Source organism: Seriola dumerili, unplaced genomic scaffold (genome assembly GCF_002260705.1).
Source record: "Seriola dumerili isolate Sdu_G_001 unplaced genomic scaffold, Sdu_1.0 BDQW01000120.1, whole genome shotgun sequence".
In the NCBI taxonomy this organism is placed as follows: domain Eukaryota; kingdom Metazoa; phylum Chordata; class Actinopteri; order Carangiformes; family Carangidae; genus Seriola; species Seriola dumerili.
In genome coordinates this window covers 761,250-788,134 of record NW_019174375.1, presented here as the reverse complement: position 1 = coordinate 788,134, position 26,885 = coordinate 761,250, and the positions used below count along the sequence as shown (strand labels likewise).

At 41.4% G+C, this 26,885-nt stretch overlaps 1 protein-coding gene across 1 annotated transcript in view; it reads left to right on the top strand.

Annotated features, from left to right (window-relative positions):
• Window positions 1-4,204: 4,204 nt before the first annotated feature.
• LOC111223860 (endothelial PAS domain-containing protein 1-like) overlaps window positions 4,205-26,885 on the top strand; it is a 44,641-nt gene continuing 21,960 nt past the window's right edge. Inside the window, exons 1-2 of the mRNA XM_022748151.1 lie at window positions 4,205-4,389; window positions 26,179-26,369. Of these exons, the coding sequence (XP_022603872.1) occupies window positions 4,364-4,389; window positions 26,179-26,369 (217 nt within the window). The 5' untranslated portion in view covers window positions 4,205-4,363. The remainder of the gene's footprint in view (window positions 4,390-26,178; window positions 26,370-26,885) is intronic.

Below are 26,885 nucleotides of genomic sequence, written 5' to 3'. Positions count from 1 at the left end.
AAGTCCATGTGCAATACTCTGAAAGAGAGTTATTTCTATTTACATCCTCTCTTTCCACCTTTATTCTTTTCCTTCCTCTGTCTCTCTCCACACACATGTTCAGGTACAAAGTGGAAAACACACACTCACACACACATTAGTCAACATTTCAGTCAGTCAGCCTGTTTCCAAAGTTCCTCTGAGATACAGTCACATGCAGCTGTCGTGCATTAGTGAAAACGTTTCTTCAACTTTAACGTTGACGAGAACGTTTAATTACGTTAGTTTAACTTGAAGAAGCTTCAGTTGATGTGAAAATGAAATTTGTCCGCAGGCAGTAATCGACGAATAATGAATGAATGTGTTCTTGGTTTTAATGGAGCTTTTATAGAAAAACTTTTTCCTCGGTTTAATTAGAACCAAATTACATGGTTCTTTTACGCCAGGAAATGACGAGGAACTTACCCACCCATAAAATAAACTTTTACCGAATAGAAAAAAAAAAACAGGCAAACGCCTCATATCAACTATAAACCCTTAAACCCCCCCCCCCCCAACCCCCATAAAGACATATGGGTTGTCAACAGGCCAATTTGAAAGTACACAAATTAAGAATATTGATTGCATTTGCTCAAATATTACAACTGTTGTGTCGCATAAATTCATATTAAAATTTTTTAAATTATTAGATTGGACTTAAAAAAAAGTCATGTGGTGCGACCGTGATTTATTTTCAAATTATTTCATTTCCTTTACATTTTTTTTTTTTTTTTTTTTTTAAAGGTTCTCAATAATATAAAGTGTTTAGAAACAGTTTTTCATTTCTTTAGTCTTTGTAAATAATGATTTCAATTGTACTTAACAGACTTGTTTTTCCTGTAACTTGCATAAAACTGATGAAAAATGTTTAATGTTAATATTTCAGCCACAGAAATTAGATATTTTAATAAGTTAATATAGTTATTGCTATTATTGATCGCACCACATGATATTTTGACACTTTAAATGGCAGAAAAATTTGAAATCCCTAAAGGTTTTTAGAAAAGTTAAAGTGAGATAATATATGGGAAAGTTTATATGTTTATATGTATTTATCATTTTGTGAATTCAAACCTTTTTTAAACTTAAAAAAGAGAAAGTTTAGGCTCATATAAAGCTGTAGGTCTTCACGTGAGGCGTTCAGGGAACATCTTTCATGTCGCACACAGAGATCGCAAGAATAGCGACGAGTTACACAGTTCCCTTTCACTCATTTGCGTTTATCCAAAGCGACTTACAAGTGTTCTCCAGGCACCGAGACTGTTTCCCCAGCGCTGAGTCGTCTCATGTGAATGTAATCCACATGAGGGACAGGAGCGTCAACAAACAAACGCTTCCAGAGGACGTTTACGACGAGTCACTCGTCTTTATAATCGGTCACCAGCTTAATGTGTTGGTGCAAACAGGCAGCGTTGAACATGTAGCAGGAAAAACACAACACACATGTAGCAGCAGTGGAGTGGAAGATGTATTTGATACAGTAGCGCACATGCACACACACACACACACACGTGCACACACATATGGATAGCAGTGCAGATTTAGGACATTATAAACAACTTCCACAACATGTTTATGCTATCCATCATTTCTTCTCTTCTCCTCTCCTCTCCTGTTACATCCTTGTTTAGTCTTAATTTAAAAATGTCAAACTGTTTGTCCCACTACGACCCGAAAAAGGACGTTCCCTCCCAGAAGTCCTCCATGCTAAATGCCAAATTCTATTTCCAAATTTTCCATTGAAAATCCCTTTAGAAAAACAAAATAGGAAGCTACGTTTTTTTATTTTATTTTATTGTTTTTCACACCACGGATGAACGGAGTTGGCATGTGGTCGATTTCAAACAGTGGAGGCAGTATTATGATTTCACCTACAGTATCGAACATTCATCTTCCTCGGGTCATATGCAGAATGTTACTGTATGTACATGTTTTTGTTTTGTTTTGTTTTGCAGTCCCTGTATTTGTGAAGCTTCGTATGTACATTTTGTCATCTGACCTGTGGTTTTGTTCCTTTATGAATTATTTCCATGCCTTACATGTGTGTTTATGTTGTGTTTATGATAAGTTTTTTTGTTTTCTGTTGCGCTGCGTGCCAAATGTACTGTATTTTAAAAGGATGTGAAGGTGTATTTTAATTTTTGAAATGAATTAAATATCATGATGTCAGAAAGAAACTTTGGATTGTTTGGTGCATCATTTCTATTTCAGTTTATACATCTCAACCTCATTTTGAATCCTCATCAGGACAACAGGAAATCGTAGCGTCTATTGATAGTCTGCATGTGAAGCGTTTAGGGGACGTCTGTAAATTGAACCATCTACCAAAAATCTGAACAGGAGGCCTTTAGGGGATGTCCTTAAATTGTACCATCTACCAATAATCTGCATGTGAGGCATTTAGGGAGACACCTGGAAATTGTAGGGTCTGTGAGGCGTTAAGGGAGCATCTGTAAATTGTACCATCTACCAAACTAAATTTTATTATCTACCAATAATCTACATATGAGGTGTTTAGGGTACACCTGGAAATTGTACCATCACACAGAATGTAGCATCTCCTCAGTTTTGGTTTGTCCACTGAATCTACATTAAACATTAATATTAAACAAGATACATGAACCTATTTATCACATGAATACAATGTAGAAAATTGGAAGCTCCCAGGGAGGTGATACCTTGACACCAGCGCTGCAGACAGGAGTTCAGTTCAGTTCAGTTCAGTTCACATCTTTTCCATCTGAAACGTTTGAGAAGTTGACACGGGACGACACAGTTAAATGACAGAAGACCTTATCTGTCTCTCAGCTTGTGAAAAATGTGGTGAGACCTGCTCTGGAACAGATTGAACGCTCGGCGTCCCTCAGTGACAAAAATCAACAGTAGCTATGACGCACGCTACGTTGCTTTAGCTGCTCTGCTTTTGTTTTTATTCCTCAAGTGGCCGACCTTGAGGGGATTTCTTCAGATTTGGGCTCAAGGATGAACTGATTTTAAAAAAAATTGATGCTCAAAGGTCAAATGTCAAGGTCACATTTTTGGCCTTAACGCAAGAATTAATTAGCTAATTACGACATCATAATGTTCTGCTAAAACACTCCTGACGCCAGATATTTAAATGCAGGTCTTGTTCCTTTCCACCACAACACAGATTGATACCGTCACGTTTTAACATTTACAGTGAATCCAAACAGTAAAACTTTAATGATAAGAAATACTGGATGAAGTATATGTTGTAGTTAAAATAGAGACGTGATGCTCACATCTAGTCTGTAATGAAACTGCTGAAATGAAAACAAATAGAAAGTGAGAGCAGCAGACAGAGGAGTATTTATTGCAAGAAAAAAAATAGAGCTGCAACGAATAACCAGTTCATTAGTTGATTAATAATTTGTCTTTTTTAGTCAAAAATGTCATAAATGTTGTTTCCAGCTTCTCAGACATGAGGATGTTTTCTTGGTCACATCACAGTAAATCAAAAATGTTTGGATGTTGGACAAATTTGCATCTGTGAGAAATTATAAATTGTACTTTTCACTATTTTCTGTCATTTCAAAAACAAAACAATTCATTGACAAGTTAGAAATAATGTTTAGTTGTGTCCTTAGAAGCAAAATGTCAAACTATTCCTTTAAAAAATGTTTTAAATCAGGTTTCTAGTGGAATATTCCTATAAAGCATAAATCATGTTAATGAGCTCTGTATGTTTATATAGTAAGATTTTAATGGCGGGAACTGGCCTCCACGCTGATATCCATTACACCTGTTGCGGCTCGGGGACAGACAGGTAGGAGCGCAGCGACCCACCGCGGAGGGCGGGGCCGTTTAGGGGGGCGGCTCCCGGCGGCGTTTCCAGCCAATCGGCTCTCGGGGACCGGGCCAGCGGCTGTCACGCTGCCAGCTGAGCTCCAGGTCAAAGACCGAGCAGCTCTGGGAGTTTTCAGATCAGCAAGTGAGGAAAAGTTGTGAGAAGCGGGACCTGCCGGCGGCTTCTGTCAGCAGCGGTTTCAAGCGTCCAGCACCAGCCTGTGTGGAGTGTCCTTACTGCGGGTGAGAGGCTGTACAATCCTCGGCAGTGTTCTGAGACTGTACGGCCCCGACCCCCCCCACCCCCACCCCCTCCCTCAACCTCCAGCCTGGACGGTCACAGCGCAGCCAGCCAGCCAGCCAGCCAGCCAGCCAGCCAGCCAGCCAGCCAGCCAGCCCTGCTTTTATGGACTAACTAACAGTTCACAGGTTTAATGCCGGAGGTTTCAATGTAACAGCCACTTTCTTTAACTCTAAACTTGGACTTAACTCAGACTGTCGGGGAATTACACCGCTGATTTGTGCACGAGAGAAAAACATGACGGCCGACAAGGAGAAGAAGAGGTAAGACACTTCTTCTTTTTTTTTTTTTTTTTTTAATTTTTTTTAATTTTTTTTTTTTTAATTTATTTTAATTTATTTATTTTTAATTTCCCGTCGGTTGTGAGTTTATTAAACCGCAGCTCGTAAAGAGCCTCTGTTGATTTAGTGCAGAAACAGCCTGACACTCCGCCACTGTGACACAGAGGGAGACCTGTTGCTGCGGCGCTGCATGTGACTTGGCCCGGAGCAACAGCTCTGATAGTGCTCGTTAGAAATTACACTCAACAACCAGCGGCTTCATTTTAAAGAAAGCTTTGTGTTGTAACGTGTTTTTTTTTTTTTTATTTTTTTAACGCATTCATTTGCACCGTAAATTTGATTTAGATTCGTGTCAGGTAAGTGGTTGATATGATTTTTTTTAGTCTGTAATTGGCAGGAGATCTTGTTTGTTTCACTGACTTCATCCAAATTTTGGATATTTTTTAAATTTGATGCAACGTCAAAAACCTCTAACTATAGTTTGTATTAGTGAAAATATGAAAAATCAGGGGGCGGATTTATCATTTAAGTATCAATAAACACTGACACATCCCCACACTAAGTGCCTCTTGAGTTGTGCAGATTATGGAAGTGTGTCTGTGTCTATTCAACACTTAACCTTAAATCTTTCTTAGTGGAAACTGTGGCTCCTCAACATGAAGCTTCAGTTTCCTGAAGACATTTTGCCTCAGCAGAGAGGAGGATGCTGAATAGCCAGTTAAAGTTCACTCAAACAGAAGTCTTGTAAATGATAATAACAATAAAAAGATCAATAATAATGATAATACAGATGTCTATGTTCAGTTTTGAGCAGATATCTTTCCACTAATCTCGACCTCTAACCTCCTTTTTGAAGAGAAGTCGGCGTCTGTGTGGGACGATAACCAATCAGTCATTACAACAGAGATTTCCAGAGGTACAGGTGTCTTAGTTCACCTGTAAACTGCCTGATTTCTCCCTGTAGCAGAGATTACAGCCGTCCAATCAAACACTTGGAGCTCTTCCAGGTATGAAAAACTGCTGCCACATATTTGGGGGATTAATTGGCAGCATTCAGCAGCAGCAGCCATGAAATTTTCCTCTGCTTAGTCAGCTGACACACGGGCTCACGCTGCGTCCTGTAACCAGCTCGTCACATATGAAAGTATTCACCTGGGGATATTAATAAGAAATCACAGATCTGATTCTGCGTTCACTTCATACCTGAGCTGATCAATAACTCACCTGATTTATTTATATATTTCAAGTGTGTTTCCTCTTTTTTTAAGCCGCTTGCCATCACACACAGGTGCCACCCTGTCTTGTTGTTGTAATCGTTCACCAGTGGGGATGAGGTCATGGGCCCGACCTCGCATAACGGTGCCTTACCGGTTCGAGTTTGTGTCCTTAATTCAACCGGCTCTTTCTTCACTGAAAGATGTTTTAATTTGAGACACGAAAGAGACACTGAGCAAAACAAACATGACGTTTTAATGAAGAGACTCGAAGAGAAGATGACAGAGGAAGAATCTTTACTTCTCCGTTCACACCACTAGGAGGAGAAACATTGATTTCAATCAGCGGAGATGATGTTGCCCGACGCCTTCTTGTCTCTCCAGTCCACCCTCAGCGACTCCCTTCGCTATCAGATCAGGCCCAAACACCAGCAGAGCAGGTATTAACACACCGGAGCGTCTGTCGTCAGGGATGAAAGCGAGTCAAAGGCAAGGAGAGAGAGAGAGAGAGAGAGAGAGAGAGAGAGAGAGAGAGAAAATGACATTAGGGGGGGAGAAAAGTGAGAAGAGTCCAGGAGCGTTTCCTCCGGCTCATCGATGCCTCGGTGATTCACCCGAGAGCCATCGGCCATTTTAGGGAAGTAAACCTGCAGGTGTGTGTCTGTCAGGCTGCAGATGAGAAGCTTCTGTGTGTGTGTGTGTGTGTGTGTGTGTGTGAGAGTGAGAGTGAGAGTGAGAGTGAGCTCAGTAGTTTTTATCTCCTCGGCGATGTGTTGTGTGTTTTCCTCTGTCAGTGTGTTTGTCTTTGTATGACACAGTAGCACATTGTCGCTGCTGCTGCCTGGAAGTCATAATTGAGCTGATAAGTTGTGATTCATGACGGATGCCCGGCAAACACAGGAGCTGTGTTTATTTAAAATGCTTTATTTATTAATGTGTTAGCTCATTAACTCATGTTGATATGACAGGATGACCTCGAAGGAATGTTTTTATGTGAGCATCCGCTTTCCCGTCACGCTGTTTTAAAGAAAAAAGAAATTTACAAATTTGCTTTTATTTTCAGTTTTAAAAAATGTTGTGTAATAAAACAACGTTCAGAGCAACGAAAGTCCGGAGAAGCTCCCAAACAAATAAACCAAAAACTTGGCACAAATGACACGTACTGATAAATGGAAAGAATAGATGAGTCATCGTGGCGTTTCCTGTTTTCTATTTAAGGACACCTTCGAGTGCATAATGGCTCTTTTATTAGTGGCCACCAAAAAGACTAAATCATCATATATTTGTAAAATATATTCAATCAATCATATGGAGGATATTTTTTCAGAAAATGAAAAAAGAAATTTTTTTTTAATTTTGAGTGAAATAAAAAAATAATACTGAACTTTTACCGAAGACCATGAAAATCAAAAAATTTTCCTTTTTTTTTTTTTTTAATGAAAAATGACGTCAAAATTAATGAAATGTTGATTAATTGAGTATCGTGAAATTTTCACCCGCCTCAATTTAATGATCAACTGATAAACAATCAATCATTTGAGCTCCGGTTTCTAGTTTCTACTAATGTTAATAACAATAATGATAATAATTATAATAATAACAACAGATGAACATTAACTAACAAATGTATTTTGTAAAAAATATTGCGGGCAACAAAATGAAATTTCTTACGCACAATATCGGACTTCGAGTGCGATTTGGTCGTGGTAATATTTTTTTCCGTGTGGGTTTATTTGTTGAGTCACGTGGATGTGACGGTACCGGCTGTTGCTCGGGGCAACCAGACGAGCGATGAGACAGGCGTTTACGCTCTGTGTGTACATACAGCTACAATAAACAGGTTGTTTTAAAGCCGAAAGTTATTTAGAATTATCGGCTTTTAGTAGAAGGTGTAAAGATCTAAACTTTAGTTTTGTTGCAGACTTCACAGAGCTAAGAGAGAGAGAGAGATCTGATCAGCTACACAGTACATCTAGGATAGATACAAGTAACCAACTGCCGGCCGATCAGTGAACGCACCGGTCTTCCAGTGGTTGTTGTGGTCCGCCGCAGCTGAATAGCTTTTATTTTTTGCATCCTGGCTGACTGATACCAGAAATAAGTTGTGGGCTTGCGAGGAACCCCACTCACTTCTTTCAACATGTGATTCCACTGGAAACAATGTCCAAAGGTCAGAGTCCAGGGCAGCTGCCAGACACATATACATTACACGACTGTGGAGAGATTGATCCGTTTGGGTGTATTTTCTGTCTTCAGATCTCTCACCTTCATCATGGCCGCTGGATATGTGGCAGTATGTTCGTGACTGTGTGAATTTGGGATCTAAAAATAAACGATAATATGAACTAAAATAGCTCTGCGTTCTCACTGAGCCGTGTTTTTTTTTTTTTTCCTATTTCAGGCTTATGTAAATAAGGATGTCTATAAAAAACAAAGCAAAAAACAAAACGTGTAGTGGGTGTGTTAGATTGTGAAGATGTGACACATCAAACTTTACTCCTGTAGTAATGAGTCACAGCAGGAAATATCAAACTATAAACTGTCGCCATTGTTCCTGGAACATCAGCTTTATGGTCATGTAGTGTGTGTTCAAGAGCTTCAAGACACAATAAAAATTTTAACTTAAGGTCCATTGAGTAGCATTTTCCAGAGCTTTCTACCGCATCTATGGTCGCTCTCAGCTGATGGAGTTCGTTCAGATGTTACCTCCATGATAAAAACCTCATCACATCTGTCCGCTGAGGGACAACAAAGGGTCAACTTGCCAGTTTTTTACTGGAGCTTTCGACTAGTCGGTGGACTTTAAGCTATTTCATTTTTTTTAAAGTATATTTTTTTGGGCTTTTATGCCTTTAATGGACAGCACAGTGGAGAGTGACAGGAAACAGGGAGGCAGAGAGAGGGGGAATGACATGCAGTGAAAGGCCGTCCGATGCAGGATTCGAACCGGGGCCGACTGCAGCGAGGACTGTAGCCTCTACACATGGGGCGCCTGCTTAAACCACTACGCTACACGACGCCCCAGCTATTTCATTTTTAAAGAAAATATCATGTACGAATAAAGTAATTTAAGCTTGTAAAGTTCCACTTCTGGCGCCTTGTTGGTTGATGTTTCTCAGTTGAACTTTGACAAAGTGTCGGGGCTTTAAAAGCTCCATATTTTCTGTTTTTATTTTGGGGTTTTGATCCATAAGAAGATATATTTGTGCTTTTAAGAACCAACAAAACCATCTCAGTGTAGTTTTACATCTCCTCTCTCAGGCTTCTCTCGGTGAGGAGGCTCAGAGCCTGAGTTCAGTTTAAAGCATTGGTCGGTTTTGCTCCTTATTGGTTTTCTTTTGCTGCAGTTGTTGCATCTTTTGTGTCCCGGTCTGTCGTTCTGAACTCATGGGAGGAGAGGGGAGAGGGAGAGGGAGGAGGAGGACGACAAGTTGCCAAAAACGAGACGGAGCGAGAAGAGAAGGGGAGGACAGAGAGTTGTAAAACAAGACGAGAGGAGCGAGATAATCACACGGACACAGAGGTTATGTAGATGAACAAATGAGGAATGTAAAGACGAGTGGAGGGCAGGTCGGCCCGCACGGGCCTGTCAACTCAGCGCTTCACACGGTCGCGGCGCTCTGCAGCCGGCCGAGGCCTGGTTGGCACAGCGCCGTCATGCCTCTTTTGTGTGCTAACCCCTGCCAACCCGGCCTCCCGGCACTACCCAAACATCACGCCACTTATAGCAGTTGCTCAACCTGCGCTCTGAAAAGACAGAGGAATGCAAGGAGGGATGGAGAGAGTCGGCTCCAAACGCCTCAAACGTGCGGCTACGAGTGGATTTAGACGGAGGAAAAAGTGGTTTGTTGTTTCCAGAGGTGGGAGGGGATTTAACACGTTTACTCGAGTAGTTTTGCTTCAGTCAGTTCTGAGCTTCTGGTTCTCCAGTTTCCACCACATCTCATTTAAAGTACATTACATTTACCTAATGTATTAGCCTAAGCATTATTAGCCCACAGCTGGTCATCATAAAACATTTCTAATATTTCTTTCTTCCATTTCTCTTTTATAGCTCCTCCAGTGTAAAGGTCTGTGTCCATGTGTAGTGTGATTATAGATCAGGTCTAGCTTCTATATTAATACTGTGAAAGTATCAAAGCCTCAGTCCACAGAGAAATGCACACAGCCTGTATTCAGAAACTGAGCCTTAAAACCAGCCGTCAGGACTTCTGTGACTTTGTGATGTCACACCAAAGCAGTTGCTTGGTTTTGGAAATTCCCATCATGCCCATCATGATGGGAATTCCCAAGACCCTTTTCCTGGTTCATGACAAATCTGCGCTCTGAAACTTGGGCGACACTGATGTTTTTACTTTGTGTTTGAAAACTCGTCACTGCCTGTAATGATTCCTAGACCTGAACTGAACTTTGTCATATATATATATAAATATAAACACACATCAAGTACAAGCTTGAAGCCTGAATTTAGTTCTTTCTTTTTTATCCATGTTCTGATTAAGTTACTTCTGTTTTCAGCTCAAACAGCAGCTTCACTTGTCAGTTTTGAATGAGTGTCTGTGTGTCGGGGGTTTAAAGCCTTTTATTGAGAGTTTCACTGACAGAAACAGACAAAAGACGCTGAACAAAAAGGAGATTAAAGGGTGTACGGGGCGAGTAAAACAGAGAGAAGAAGCAGAGAAGTGATAGAGATACAGATGCAGTGTGTTTCCCAGCTGTGTGCACTCTTGTGGTTTATTGTGATTAGCTCTCTGAGGAGGAGCAGCGGGGGCCGTTACCGGGGTAAAAGAGCGATTTAAAGTTTTAACTGAGCCGGCTGCTACTTGTGGACAGGCGTGGACTTCTCACTGTCGAGCCGTGTGTAGATTCAGACCGACAGATATTTAACACATCGCTGCTGAGAGCACTTAAAGCGCTCGGAGTGGAGAGCTGAGGCCTGTTAAAGTGGTTTTCAGTGATTCTCACATCCAGCAACACGAGGCGGAGGATTGTTTGTTTGTGTTACTTTAATGCTGAGCTTTTATTGTGTAGGTTTGCTCCCCCTGATAAGGACAGGAGTGAGTCTTTTCAGAGTAAAAGTGGTGCTGTGAGAGCGAGCTGATTACCGCTCGCCGCCGTCCAGTGCTCCTTTTACTGAATTGCTTAATTGCTTGACAAAAGCCGAGGAGCTCGTGAAGAGAGTTTAATGAACGTTTTATTTCAAATCTTTTTGTATTTAAAAAAAAAAAAATCCAATTTAATCCCAAGTGTGCAGCAGATACTTACCTGATATTTTCTTTAGATTAGGAAAATATTAACATAAATATAAAGTGTCTTCGCATTATTGAACAAACTCGGGGTAAACCTCTTCGCCCTCGGACCCCTGTGCAGTGAGGGGAAACAGCGGGGGCGGGGGGTCGGGTGGGGTGGTCAGCTTCTGGGAACTCTCGCATCTTGTCATTGTTATTGTTTATTCGATCTTTCAGCCGCTCGCCTTCTGTCCTCCTCTCTCTCCTCTGTATCGTTTTTGCTTTCATCACTTCTCTCATATTTATTCCAGACTCCCAGCAGCGCTGTTTGCCTCTCCCCGCTCACTCACTTTGTTGTTGTTGCCCCCCCCCCCCCTTTCCAGTCTTGGCCTCCCCCGTTCCTCCATGTTTGAGGTCATTTGATCAGACCTATATGTTCCCCTCTCTCCCCTCCTTCAGAACTCTGTCTCCTTGCCATTTCCTATTTCCCGTCCGCCAGCTCCCATTCTTCCTCTTCCTCTGCTACCAAAATGGCCGAAGTCCAGGAGCCACTGTGTGTCACCTGGCTCGGCTCCAGGTCCCTCCAGACTCCCCTCGCTTCACCTCCAGGTCGACCGTCTTTAAGTCTTTAAGTCTTTAAACCGAAATCATGAGGCGTCCCTGAACCTAAACCTAAACTATCCTGTCACTGCAAAGTCCATTTAAAAAAAACAAAAACACACATTTGATTGTGGGAAATAAGCGCGACGGACACGAGTCGCACAACGTCACTGTCATTAGTTGAAAATGAAAAGTAGGTCAAAGTAAAACAAGCGACGTAAGCTACAGTTAGCTTAGCATTACCATTCCAGCACTGAGGACACATCTGAGAAATATGCACCTAAATCAGCACCTGTACAGGTACTTATGTCTCTCCTGTTGATTTGCCCTCTTATGGACTTAATGGGCAACAATAGATAGTTCAGATAATCAATAGTTCTTGTTCTTGAACCGAACTTTTACTGTCACATGATGAAAGCGACTCATTTCTGCAGGAACCGTTTCCTGAGATGTTGAATTTATTTCCTTCCTCGTAGAGTTTTAAAGTATTTTTAATGCACTGATCGACCCCGCCCAAAATCAGAGAGGCGGCAGGTGTCGCACAACACGAGCAGAACGGTGAAATCACAAAAACAAGAAGTCTTTGATGCTCTTTAGGATCAAACCAACAAACAACATGTAGGTGAAAGCTGTTGAATATGGTTTTGAAACCCACGTAGATTCAGATTTACTGTTTCACGTACTCGCTGTAGTTCAGGATTCATGTGAAAATCTTGAAATGACATCTGAAGGAGATGATTGTCTCTCTTTCTCTCTGAAGCACCTGTGTGTTCAGAGCGTTCTCCTCCTGCCTCATTTACAGCCACGCTTCGATCATTTTCTTCTCTCCAAAGTGACTTCGTTGCCTCTGACAACAAGTGAAAGCAGAGCAGAGCTGCGAGGAGCCGCGAGCCAGACGTGACACTGTGTCAGGGCTTGTTTTTCTCCCTTCACATGAGCCTTTTGCCGCCTGAGAAATGCACCGACGTGCAGCCGATACCCCCGTCAGGCCACCAGGATAACTCGCATCATTCGAAAGGAGACTGTTAAGACGATGATGTTATGAGTGTTGCAAAGTGAAAACCGGAGTGTAAACTGTGGTAAATGAAGTGAGAGCGGTGGCGAAGTGAAAACACAGACTTGCATTCCTTCCTTCCTTTAAGTCTTTAAGTAATCCTTCTCTACAGATTACGCCGAGTCGCTCCTGTTTTCACTTTGCATTTCAGGACATGAAAACTGATGAAAGGCCGATTTCCCTTCCGTCTCCTGTTTCGCGTCCGTCATCACATCCCTGCGGCTTCGTCCTGAAACAAGTCGGAGGTAAAAAGAAAACTGAACTGTCCCTCTGCAGAGACTTCATTCTTCTTCAGTCGTTTCCAAAGAGGAGAAGTCGAGGTTGTGACATTATTTTTTTTTTATTTTGCATCCAGTGACATTCAGCAGCTTCAGTTTCTATATAAAGCCCACTGTGTCATGTCCCTCCGGCTCCTCTCACCTTCGCTCTACATGTGAATTTGAAACTAACATTTTGTCAGCTCGTCTCATAACGAGCGACGACAAAAAGCCTTTGACGGCGCGGATCCTCTTTTTTATCACTAACGAAGCTTTTGACAAAATGTTAACGTTTTAAAATCGCTGTTAAATAATAAATATGTTGGATACTTTTCTAAATATTACATGTTTATAAGATTTTAATGGGAGGCCTGACGGTGGTTTTAGAGGACAATAATGTTGATTATATTTTTATTTATAATTTGTAATTAATATTGATGCAGCACACTGTAACAGCTGATTTAAAGGGACAGTTCACCCGAACACGACCAGTGCTGTCTACGCATCATGAAGGTTTTAGTTTTACTCGCGCAGGTTTTATAGAATTTAGTTTGTGGTGAGAAAAACATCGAGTAATATTTAAAAAAAAAAAAATAAATACAAATAAATAAATAAATAATGTGTTTTTCCAAAAGTCTTGACCCTGTTATTCTGGATAAGCCTCATGGGAACTATTTCTTTGTGAGGAAGGAGTCCTGATTAAAAAAAGCTGTGACTGAAACATTGTCTCTGGACAGACGAGTTGCTGTTGGATTATTATCATTATTTTTTATAAATGGCTGTGAACAACATTGATGATTTTCAGAAAAGGGCCGGATGGATAACGACTTCAGATCGTTTGTCCCTCTCGTCCTCTAACGTACGTCCTCTGCTGGGACACTGAACACGTCCCGCGCTTTGTCTCACTGTAAATCTCGGGCCATGCGTCTTGTTTGGTATTCTGATGGAGCGTCCCAGTCTGGTCAACTCACACCACCTGTGGTCTCTCTCTCTCTCTCTCTCTCTCTCTCTCTCTGCACTGACTGCAGCTCTCTCTCTCTCTCTGTCTCTCCCTCCCTCCCTCTCCGTCCCCTCTGTGCCTCTTTCAATCAGCCAGTCTATCCCGACCATCAGCGTGGCGTGGGCGGGTTTGTTTGTTTGTGCCAGAGTTTGTGTGTGTGTGTGTGTGTGTGTGTGTGTGTGTGTGTGTGTGTGTGTGTGTGTGTGTGTTTGTGTGTGTGTGTGTGTGTGTGTGTGTGTGTGTTTGTGTGTTTGTGTGTGTTTGTGTGTGTGTGTGTCTGTGTGTGTCTGTGTGTGTAACTCTCTTTCATGGACTATCAGAATCATCAGCAATCTCCTGCATCGTTCTTCCCCTGATTGAGCTGAAGTCGGGGCCCCTGTCTGGGATAGCTGTTTGTTCGACTGTGTGTGTGTGTGTGCGTGCGTGCGTGCGTGTGTGTGTGCGTGTGTGTGTGTGTGTGTGTTTGGCTGTGTTTCCAGAACTCTATGTTCCACAGGATCACAGATTAGCCAGTGCTGTATTGTTGCTCTGTGTTTGTGTTCGGCCAGGCGCCACAACTACAGGAAGACCCACTGTAAGCAAGGAAAGGTGTGTGTATGTGTATATGTGTATGTCTGCTCATTGGTGTGTGTGTGTGTGTGTATTTTGGGTGTGGGCAGACTGTTTGGCCTTTTCTGACCCTCAACCATCTATAGTGGAAAATAAAGTCTTTTATTCAGAGTGAAAATACACAAACACGAATGTGAAATAACTGAAGGAATTTGGATTAGATTCAGTCTTAGTCGAGATTTGTTTTCTTAAAGGAGAAGTGTCCCAGTGTTTATATCTGTCTTTATTATATAAAAGCCTCAGACTGTCTCCATCACTTCCACTGAAAACACATTAATGAACGGGAGGAATAATTGCTGAAAACTTATAGTGTCATTGCTCATGTTTGCAGCCGACTCTTGTTTTAAGATGGACAGGAAGAGTTGTGAACCTGCCCTTTAAGTCCACTTGTTCCCATGTTTCTTGGGGTTTTCAGTTTTGAAAGACGTGTTCAGGAATATTTTGGAGTTGTCTGACTTGGTGTTTTTCCCCTTTTGTTGGAATCATAGGCGAGCGTCCCCTCGCCCTCGCCCCACCTTCCAGTTCTTGTGCTAAGGTAGGCTAAACATGTCCCAGACCTCTCCCTGAGACAAAAGTGATACTGATCTTCAAACAAGCGGACTGTTCCTTTAAGATCGGGTTAAGGTGCGGTCAGATGTTCAGGCTTCAGTCGACATCAATGAAATCTGTAAATCTGTCCTCGGTGAGAGTGATGGAAACGACAAGAAGCTGATTGGAACATTTTTAGTTGCAGAGGAAAAAAAAAAAAACGAGCAAAAGATCCATAGAGAGCTGTTATGATGTTACAGTACCTGTGCTCAGACACACACACACACACACACACACACACACACACACACACACACACACACCTGCTTCGGTTACAGGATCTGTTTTCTATAAGCACCTCTTGGCTTGTTATCACAACAATCACATGGACACCAGGAGTTAATGTCAGCGCCTGGTGTGTCGCGCATGTGTGTGTTTGTGTTTTTGTGTGTGTGTGTGAGCACACATGCACGCATGCATGTGGTTTCCTTTTGAAATTTAAAAAGAGCAGGTGTCAATAAATCAGTCGGCAACATGCAAACTTTACTAGAAGTAGAAATCATTCAAAATTCATTGTTAGTCAAATAATGACAGTAAAACTTAATTTAAATATCTGTGTTAAAATATTCAAGTGTTGTATGACCTTGGTTTAAGGACATCAACATGGTTTAAAGGAGCTATATGTAAGTTTTGCAAGCTAGCATAGCTAACGTTAGCATCCACAGCAGTTCAGCATCAAACTTAATTCCTTTGCAAAGCAAGGCCAAAGTTGTTTCGTTTCATCTCTTCTACTGAAGTTAGCATGCTAACCAGCTAATTTTCCGATACCGAGTCACTGTAGCGTCCAGTCTTTCCCTGAAGATGTAGCTCTGCTCAGAGGACGTGTTAAAACCTGTTGTCTTGTAAACAGTTGCCACCACGTTCTGCGTCATAAAACTTACAAACAGCAGCTTTTAACCCTTTTTTTTGTGTGTGTGTGTGGGGGGGGGGGGTTAAATAATAAATACATAAATAGTCTTATTTAAAAAGGTTTTTTAATCCTGAAATTAATTTTAAAAAAAGCTTCCATTTTTATATTTTCTATATAATAACTATAACTACAATCCTTCACAGTAAACATGTCGGCCTGATTCTGTTTGTCAAAACTCAACTATTGGCACATGCACAGCCACCAACACCTCAGGGGTCAATGGATTTACTCCGTTCATGCATGTTTGCTTTAATCGAACACTGCGAGCTACGATTTGTACTTTCCAACCTAAATAAATCACAGAAGAAGAAACAGAAGTTAAAACTACTTTTAACATCTATTGTTTTGCATGTCACAGTTTGCATACATGAATGAACATGAAGCTAATTTTCTTTCATTACTGCACGAGCACTGATGCGATCTCAGATAATCCGGAGCGACCCGCACTCTGTCTCTCGGTGTTTGCATGCAGGCACGAACATTTGAATCGGCGTGCGGCACAGACGGAGACCGCCGCGGGGGGAAACCGGTATTAACAGTCTCATTACTGCCAGCAGAGACAGGAACAGACACAACATGTCCAATGGCAGCAGAAGCCCTGTCTTCTCTTTATTGTTTTTGGTGTGTCTCGTTAAGATTTGCACTCGCTGACTGACTGACTGCGTTTTGCATGCGAGTCAATGTGCACATGTGTTGTCCTGTAGCCCCTCGGGCTCCGGTTTACAGCCACTGACTGACAAGTTAATCACAGAGGGAGAGAGAGAAGTGGCTGAGAAAGGTGGAGGGTGTGTAGAGAGAGAGAGAGAGAGAGAAACGTTGAGGGTGACAGACGCCGTCACAACAACTTCACTCAGAGACAGCAGAGAGGAAGAGTCGATGCATATTGGCTTCAGGTAGAAAAATCACCTGGTTCTGCTGCATTGTTCTGTTCTCACGGGCTCATTATGTTGACTGACGGCTGCATCAGCTCCACAGTCACAACCACAAAGTGATGAAAACGTGTTAAACTGTGGATTCACTAAATGACAAATTATTACTAACACCAGTCCGTCATCTTCTCAAGTGATTTCTAAACATAGCTGAGTCCTGAAGACGACATTTCATTATAAACACGGGACAAAATCTGCAGGTGCATTAAGTTTTAGTAGAAATAAACTTGCATCAAGATTAGTTTGAATTAATTCGCATTAAATAAAGACTCTACAAAGAGTCGAGATCAAGAGAGGCGTGTCAAACTAACTACTCTGCTTTTAATTAATTCCACTCGCTTCCACTTTGCCGTTCTTTTGATCAGTGTAAAGCTGCTGTCAGTCTCATGTTGACATTTCAAATTAAAAGTATGATCGGAAAGAAGGACAATGACTTTTGAGCAGCTGGGATTTATTGATACGAACGTTAAACATGGAGGATTTTTTGAGTTTTTAGTGACAGAAAATAAGAAAAAAGAAACAAAGGCCTGTCGCTTTAATATTCTATATGTCATTTTTAAATTAAGGGGTTAAGAAAGGTTAAAAAATTACCTTTTAATCTGCTGATTATTTTCTTGATTAATCAGTTTATGTCAATTTGAAGCTGAAACAAAGTCAAAAGTATCGATTGATTATTGAAATTGTTCAATCAGTGAATCGACAAATTGTCTCTCATTTTCAAAAGTTTGAAAATGAAAATTACAGGACGACAAACTCAACAGAAACACAAAGTGCCTGAGACGTGCGGGGGAGACGTGCGGGGGAGACGGGGGAGGAGGGGTTACAGACGGAGTCATTGAGTTGTACGTCGATAGTAATCGATCGATCGGAGAATACAACGCCAGTAATATTGACTGGTGTTGAAGGTAACGGTGACAGTTCCTTCAGACTAGATTAACTCTGCTGTCACCACTGCTTCACATTCTGTGTGTGTGTGTGTGTGTGTGTGTGTGTGTGTGTGTGTGTGTGTGTCCGGCCTCATGTGTACATAACTGGCCGTGTGACTCTGTGGTTTAGAGTGACAGCGTTACTTCTGTCACTGAGGTTTGAGAATGCCAGGTATGTATTTTCTCCCTGTCTCTCTCTCTCTCTCTCTCTCTCTCTCTCTCTCTCTCTCTCTCTCTCTCTCTCTCTCTCTCTCCTAATTGAGTAAAAGCATAAAGTAGCAGGTCTCAGGCCACGACAGCCTCTTTTTGAAAGCTACAAAAACGAAGCTAAATCCAGCGTTATGAGCTCGAACGCAGCGCCAACAGTCCCGGCGGGGCTGCAGGTCGACTGCAGACGTCCTTTTTAGGGCTTACGCATGCGATGTTTGCGTGAGTGCAGGGTGATGAAAATAGCTGGCAGCCCGCATCGCCCCGGCTTGGGTTGCTATTCTCACAGTCTAAAAGAGATGTGCCAATGAATCGGAGCAGAACAAAGAATGTTTCTGTATCTGCTTTTACATCATTTTCTGCAGAGAACAGAAATCTGAGCTATGACTCATGACTGTTTCTTTTGTTTTGTTTTGTTTTTTGTTTTTTTGGCAGCTTCGACTTTCCCCCCGTTTGATTCATATTTTGGTAAAGGTGTCAGAAAGTCGGAGGTCAGGGATTCTATTTTAGGTCACGGCGTTCTCTCAGCCTTCGGTGGAAATCTGTCGGCGAGTGAAGGATCGTCACTCGCGTCACAGTTTAGATGTTTTGTGCAGAAACGCAGAAGCTTTAGGGGAAACTTTTAATATGAATTTTTAGTTTAATAGCTTATGAAATAAATTCAGAATAAGCACAAATGTGACTCTTGTGGAGAACCACATGATATTAGGCGATTTTAAAGAAAGAAGAAGAAACTTAAACAAGTCAGATGATGATAATGGATTAATCAGACATCGGGAAATCCCACCAAGTGTCGACCAGATTTACTCCGTATCAGGATCAGTCAACCTTACGATGGAGGTGAACCTGCTGTCTTTACCCCACGAACATCACACAGACACTTCCACTGTATTTCACTGACGGGATTTGAATGTTTAGTCACATTATGTGTTTATTCAAAATAAAACTCGGCTGAAGTTGGTAAAAATCTCTTTTCTGATACAAGTTCATCCTGAATCTCTTGTCAATAATACATTTTCTTGTAAGTATAAAAACTTAAAAAATAATATAATGACATTTTCCTGTAAAAGTAAAGCTGTTTTTTCTTTTTACTATTTTTCTACAACTTTATTCTCACTTCTCTTTTTTTCTGTTCTTACGTTCGTCCTGTTCGTCTTGTGTAAAGAGAGTCTCACCGTCGCCCTTGATAAATAAGTTTTACAAGATAATGGTTTCCTACTGATGCCCTTTTTGTGATGATCCCTTATCAGTTACCAGTAAAATCATCTCACGACAGCTGTAGTGACCTGAAAGCTGAATGCACGGAGGTGAGCGAGCTGATCAAAGCCAGTTCTCAGTGATTATAATGAGATGTTTTACTGATCCCTGCGTCGCTTCGTGTCCCGTCGTCACCTGATTCTCTCTCAGACAGCCTTAAAAAAAAATAAAAACAAATCTGGCCTTTTAAAAAAGCCTTTTCAGGTGTTGTCGGGATGTTTGGTAAGTGTCCAGCTCTCATCGGGACGAGCTGAGTGACTGACTGGAACAGTAATTGGCTGAACTTGGATACTTACTGTATTTTCCACATGGCTTGGTTGCATGAACTCGGTGCACTCTGCGGCCAGACTGTTGTGTCTTGTCGAATGTGTGTCTGCGGCGAGCGGCGGGAGTTTTATTTATACAGCCCCTTTTTTTTTTTTTTTTTGTAATCTGATGTCACAAACTGCATCACAATAAGACAAAACAGACACACACAGAAAAACAAAGGCGAGTCTAAACAGGTGCTGTAGGTCCAGGGGCGTTTTATTTTTTCTCAGACGGTATCCACAGATCCTGAGGTGGCACTGACTGACGACCTCAGTTGACCTTTTGGGCGACACGGACCTGTAGTGGCTCAGGGTCGACCGGGCAGAGCTCTTGAGAGCGGATTCTGGTTTTGATTCAGCGTAAAATAAATCAAGAAATGGTTTTAAATGAGACCATCAGGAGCAGCAGCATTTATCAAATTTAGGAAATGTGTCAAAAAAAGTCACATCACAGCCGCCACAGACCCACAGTTCAGTTTATTTTGTCAGATCAGCAGGTCAAAAACAAAGAAATGTTTAATTTACAGTTGTATAAAACTGAAAAAAACAGGATTACTCAGTTATAGAAGTTGTTTGTTGAGATTGGATGATTAGTTGATTAATGGATGAACTCATCCACAGAAAAATAACCTGCAACTACTTTTCTTACTCGTGTGTCACTGTGAATATGTAATGTAGTTAAATGCTTTTCAGAAGCTTTTTGTTCTTGTTGCTTGAACAATAATATCAGCACTAAAGTGGAGTCACAATTTACCTGAGATGCAACAGGTTATTGATACGTGCGGTATCATTTGTTCATGTTAAATATAATATCCTGACTATATTTTCAGGCTGAAGGTGTTGAGTCCGTTCAGATCAGAGCTTCTCCGTCAGCCCGTCATTTTATCTGATGACTAATGATGAAGGACATTGGCTCGTCGGCCGAGGACAGTTTCATTCAGCTGAATACAGACGATGAGACGCTGGATGCTCTGAAAGATTTTCCCTGAAGATCAGATAGAAAGTGGCAGGTAGAACGGAGCCGCACCTCACCACTGTACTCAGATACAGTACAGTGTGTGTGTGTGTGTGTGTGTGAGTGTGAATATGACTGAGGGGGTCAGTGAGTACATCACAGGGCTCGGTGCCCTGGTGAAGCGCTGTGATTCCCATTGTTTCGTATCCTGAAAAAGTCTGCAGGGACCTGCGGCAACAATGGCCCCAGACAATCAAAGAGTGGCACCGTACACACACACACACACACACACACACACACACACACACACACACACACACACACACACACACACACACACATATCCAGTAGAAGGGCTAGCAGAAGTTAGCTGTTCCAGTTGACTTGAGTCAGTCGGTGGCCGCCTGCTCCGCCATCCGCTGGCTCATCAGTAATGAGGGTCTGGGTCGCTGTCAGTCGGGGTTAATGAGTTTAAACCTCGGAGAGACGAGCAGGGAGACGCACTGATGGGACATACTCTTGATAAGATAAGATAATGGTGCTTCTGTGCTCTGCTTTTCCTGTTAATTGTGCGCTCTCCTCTCCTTAATGTGCGCTCGCATGTGTGATTGTGCAGCTCGTGTTTCTGCGGGGTCGAGGGGGAAACTGCCACTTTCAACTTTGAACCGTTGTAACCACCGACGCTGATGCTGTTGATGTGAAACAGATGATTTTCACCTGTTGTTGTTTTTGTTCTGTTTTTCTTTTTTAATGCGTCATGATCTTAGTTTCAGCATGAAAACATCTTGTACACAGGTTTTTCTCAGCACGTAAGCAAGATTTCATACGTGATGATTGAAGAGCTGAAGCTGCGGCACAACTCGGCCTCTCATTTTACTCTGTAACTGAGTCCTTGTAGTTTCATTTTATTCATTTATATTATTATTTTACTTTATTAAAAGAGGTGAAAAATATGACTGTGCAGGTCAACATGTTTTTTAAACAAATACAATTAAAAACATTACGCTTATATTAGGTTGTCTTTGCTGTTTCTTTTGACTTGTCTTCTGTTTGTTATTATTATTATTATTATTATTATTATTATTATTCTATGATTCATTTCTTTCTTATCTAGTGTGATGTTTTTATGTTGAGGTGCGGTTTTGAAATGAGCCCTACATGAGTTTCTTCCATCACCTGCACATCCATTATTTACAGTATATTTCTAATGTTTTATTTGCGCAAATAAATCAAATAAAATCAATCAGATCATTTCTATTGGAAACAGGTTCACAGACTTTTTTTTTGACCCCCTTGTTTTTAAAAGAAAAATATATACGACTCAGTGATGATGAATGATGAAGATTTGCAGTGTAAAAGTTGGAAAAAAAAAGGTTTTATAATAATAATAACTTTATTATTTATATACAAAGCAATAAAAGATACAGGGAAAAGAGACAGAGTGGGAGGCAATGGAGTAACAAGGAGGAAATTTGCCCGAGGATCTCAGGCAGCACGTGTGTTCATACGGAGAGCAGCTCTGAGACAGAAGGAGGTGTCACACCACACAGAAAAAGATTCAACAATTTTTCATTTTAATGCAGAAAAGATTGTGTTTCTGCTGCTGCTGCTGCTGCTGGCTCTGAAATGCAAAGATGATTTTTTAACGTGAGATAGAAACGCAGCGTTGTGGTTGTAGAGGTGAGTCCAGACTGAGGTTTTCAGGTGTTCTGGTCTGGTCTTTAAAAGAGGAGGGAGAACAGGAGAAGATGTCGTCCTCTGTAGAACATCCCGGGTTCTGTATAGGACCAGATACTCCGGAGACAAACCTGAATAATGCTTTGAGTGTGTGTGTGTGTGTGTGTGTTGTTAATGTTGGCAGCGATGGAGTGTATTGTTGGACCGAGTGAATAAAGCGCTGGTACATTGGCTCGAATTCAAATGGTCTTGGCCGCAGCCGCTAATCAGATTCAAGAAATCACAATTTCATGTTGTTTCAATTCATGCTGTTGATTTTGAGTTCAGTCTCATTCTGTTAAACCTCAGAGATTTAAATGCAAATTCACGTTTGTCTTGACATTTTGCTGTTGCACAAAAGTGTTGAAGGATTTACAATAACAGAAAACACCGAGTTCATACGGAGTTCTTCTTCTCGTCGTAAACTTGTGCAGCTCAGTAATTATTAGCTTTGGCTTTTACTTATTTTCTTATCTTTGTGGGTTTCAGGTCTTCGGCTGAAGTGTTTACTGTGGCTGCACATGTCTCTGCTTCATTTACTTTTTGTGTTTTATTGCGAAAATATTTCTCCTTTTTGCACAGTTGTATTTATGTATTTATGTGTGTGTGTGTGTGTGTGTGTGTGTGTGTGTTCCTGCATGTTGCAAATCTGGCACAGATGTGATCCACTGTGATAAACTGCATCGTGTCACAGCAGAGAGGAGGTGGGGGAGGTGGTGGTGGTGGTGGGGGTGGTGGGGGTGGGGGGGGGTCTAAAGTTCAAGGCGGCAGACACACACACCTCGTCTGTTGTGGTTTTTTGAAGTTATCGTCGTCACAGAACCTGCAGACAGATCAGAGGCTGAAACACTTTCAGCCTCACGTCGTCACGGCTCAGTCAGCGCCTGTGAAGTACAGCCGTCATTTAAGTGTTTAATCCTCCTCGGGGGACTCGTGGAGTCTTTATGAGGCCTGAACAGACTCTTAACTCTCCGCTGCTCCTCTGTTAACACGTCCTTGGTTTTATCTGCTGACGATAGAATCATTACCTTTTTAGTTACTGTGGAAATAAAATGTGGTGAAAGCTTAAATACCTAAGAACCTCACAATAACCTTCACCATCCATCCACCTCAGAGGGTTAATGACTCTTTATTTCCTCTTCTGTGTTGTCAGTGGAAACATGTATGAAAGTGGTGAGATGAATTGATCTTTAATCAGTATTACTCATGTTTTATTAACCGCACGTTTGTTGTGTTTCTGCTTTTAGCTGCAGCTGAAATTCACTGATGTCTACATTCATTCTGCTGTTTTTATTTTAAAAAATAACAACCTATAAAAATAAGTTTTTGTCAGAAGGAAACCTTTCATTTATACTTAATATTCATTCAGCAGCACGTTTCTGTGTTAAATTATATACGGCAGTCTACACTGTTCATATCGCTCATCCTCCATCCCAACATGCGTGTGTTACGTAACAAGTTGTTATTGATGACTCGCGGCTCCTCCCCCTGTGATTGCGTGTTGGTTCTACGTTCTCTACAGACAGACACTCGGTCTTAATGAGCGTTGGAGCACGAGTGTTGAGCGTAAGACAGAACCCAGCCAAGCTCCATGTGTTGATGTCCTAATATGGTTTGTTGGATCACAGTCTGAACCTCTGGACTGTCTGTCTGTTTGAGCTTTGACATCAGAATCTGACTCGTTTCATTTCAGCACATCGAGCCAGAAAGAGTACTGTTTTCTCTTTTTGTAGACATGTGTGGGATGTTAATAATAATAATAAATATTTTCATTACCGGTTTTGGCCGGTAGCTCTCGTCTCCCAACAACAACTGAATCAACCTGAGGAAATGAAAATAATCACCTGGCTCTGCTTCTCTCGGCTCTTGCCCACTTGAAAGGTTCTTGTTAAAGACAAACTGTCATCTGTTAAAACACATTATACCATCGGTCACCTTCCTCTTTTCATGGCTCGCCTCCAAACACGTAGCGTCCTCCTCCGTTTCCAAAGTTCACATTAGATTTTGCTCAATAAGTCTTTCTCAATCCAAATCCAAATGAAACGCGTTGAACAAACAAACACATGAAACTGGACACGAGGCACGTCAGTTCAGCAGCTTTAAGCGTTATTATTTTTGTTTTGATAATGTCATTTTTGTCATGTATTGAAATTGAAGTAAATGTCAAAGAAGCTGAAGCACGACAGATCAACTCATTTTGTGTTTCACCGTTTCTGGAGTTGTGATAATTTGTCTTTTCCTTGTTTTCTAATTCGCCAAATAGTGGCAGCTTCTACATTGTGTGTGTGTGTGTGTGTGTTTGGTTTGTTTTATTTTTAATATCCAATATTAGTTTTTGGACAAAGACGTTTTCATTAAAATGAGGAGATTTTAAAAGCATTAACTTTTTCAAAGAGCTGTTACAGTAACTCGACTCTGGTGATGGAAAGTCTTCACACAGGAAACGAGGCAGCACAGTGGCAAAGCTTAACAAGCTGCTCGTCTCATATCTCTCTATATATCTCACCTTTTTCTTTGCTCTCTCTCTCTCTCTCATCAGGGAGAGTTTAAAAAAAAAAAAAAAAAAAAAAGCCCCACTATCACTCTGACTTCCTGTTACATCACGGACAGGAAGATCCCCTTCTTCAGAGAGACCCACAGATATTAGAACAAGATGTCCTTTAATTCACCTGCTCTGACTCAGTGACTCATGAAGTGACATGAGTCAGACTCGCTAGTGAGATCAGGGTTCGATGTTGTCATCGACCGAACCACAACATAAAAATAGTATGAAAATCCATCTTTTTTTATTTTTTATTTTTTATCTCAAGCCTTTCCACATATGAATAGTTTGCATGAATAACACAGGGCGCTTTGTGCAGCGTGCACAGCAGCGTTTGAGGCCGATGATTGGATCTGTGGCCTGATGCATCTGAAGGGACAGACAGTTCAGATGTGTGGAAAAGAAAGAAATGGAAAAACTGAGCATTAAAACACGTGTCTCAATACACATCTTCATTTTTTTCCCCTTTAAAGTTTAAACTTGAATTATCCAGAAAAGGAAACGCACATGTGGTGGCGTGCTGCAGTTTAAATTCATAGTCATTATATCCATATTGTTCATATTGTCTTATTTAAACAATGTCTTAATTGAATTTTCATTTTATTTTGCAGCCATTAGCATTATTATGCAACATATTAATCATTATATACAACCCCACCACCCAAAAAAAAACCCAACTCACATGTGTATAAAACCAAAATCAAGACAAAGTCAGTCTTAACATTTATACAAAGTAAAGATAAACAACATAAACAGCCATTTTACTTCTGGGGGTTTGCATCCTGAGTTCTCCTCCTGCAGAGGCGTCTCCACACACACGGCACCAGTTGTAGACGCAACAGTTTTGAGAGCTATCAGTATTTACATTTTACTTTGATTTGATATACGAATAAAATCTTATTATTGGAATGAAATCAGGCAGGTTCTGCTGCTACCATCAGATATTTAACGAAGCAGCTGGTGTGATTAGTGTGACTGTGAGGCCACAGAGAGAACAGAACTCCTCCCTGTGTTCACAGCGGAGAGCGCCTTGTGTTTGAACTTGTGAGTGAACCTCGGTGAAACTGGCTGTGACAGACTGTGGACAGTTTGTGCTTGTCGAATCACATGGGGATTTATGGTATTGGGTTCTTTGCGCTGCTATTTGCCAACAGCGGTTTGTACAATGGCGAAGTAGGAAGGAGCCCAGACAGTGTGTGTATTCATACAGAAGTTATGGCTTCCTGATACAGATGGATCGGTGAGGTATGATTCTCAACAAATAACTACCAATGAACCAAAACATGTCTGTCAATAAGGAGAATTGATTTCCTCAACGACAAAAAAATTAATAAAAAAAATGGAAATTTGAAATCATAAATCACAACAATCTGTTTCTGTATCAGAATCAGCTGTTTTCAGCTTCGGAGAACAAAGTGAAGGTGTAACCAAACTCCTGTCTGTGTTGTTGTTGTTGTTGTTGTTGTTGCAGGAGCAGCTCAGAGCGTCGTAAGGAGAAGTCCCGTGATGCCGCTCGCTGCAGGCGAAGCAAAGAGACGGAGGTTTTCTACGAGCTGGCTCACCAGCTGCCCCTCCCCCACAGCGTCAGCTCTCACCTGGACAAAGCCTCCATCATGAGGCTGGCTATCAGCTTCCTGCGCACACGCAAGCTGCTTGCCACAGGTGTGGACCATGCACCACACACACACACACACACACACACATATGATCACATGCAAGCTGCAGTGTTGTGCATTTAAATTAAAAGGAAAATATGCAAATCCCGGCAAGTTGCAAGTTCCTTATCGTGATATCTGGCCAGATGAGTGTGCGTGTGTTGATGATGATTAATTGTCCGGTGAAGTAGGAAGGTATTTGCGGGACCTTTTCTTTGCACTTCTACGCCTTCCTCTTGTCTTATTTTTAAAATTAGACGCTGAGGAAGCTCCACAAAGAGACACGACCTATTGTTCTGGAATTCCTCCGCGGCCTCGAAATGAGATCAGAGCGCAACAAAATTAAACAACTATCGCAACGTCAGTGGTCAAGAAGAAAAAAACAGTTTATTTTTCTTTAACAGAGTTGCGTAACGGTTTGTTCATTTCATTTGTACTTCAGCCTTCAACACCTGGACTCCATTAAACTGGGTCATGGTTCAGCAAAAGTCAGATCTGTTCTTTATTTATTTATTTACCATTA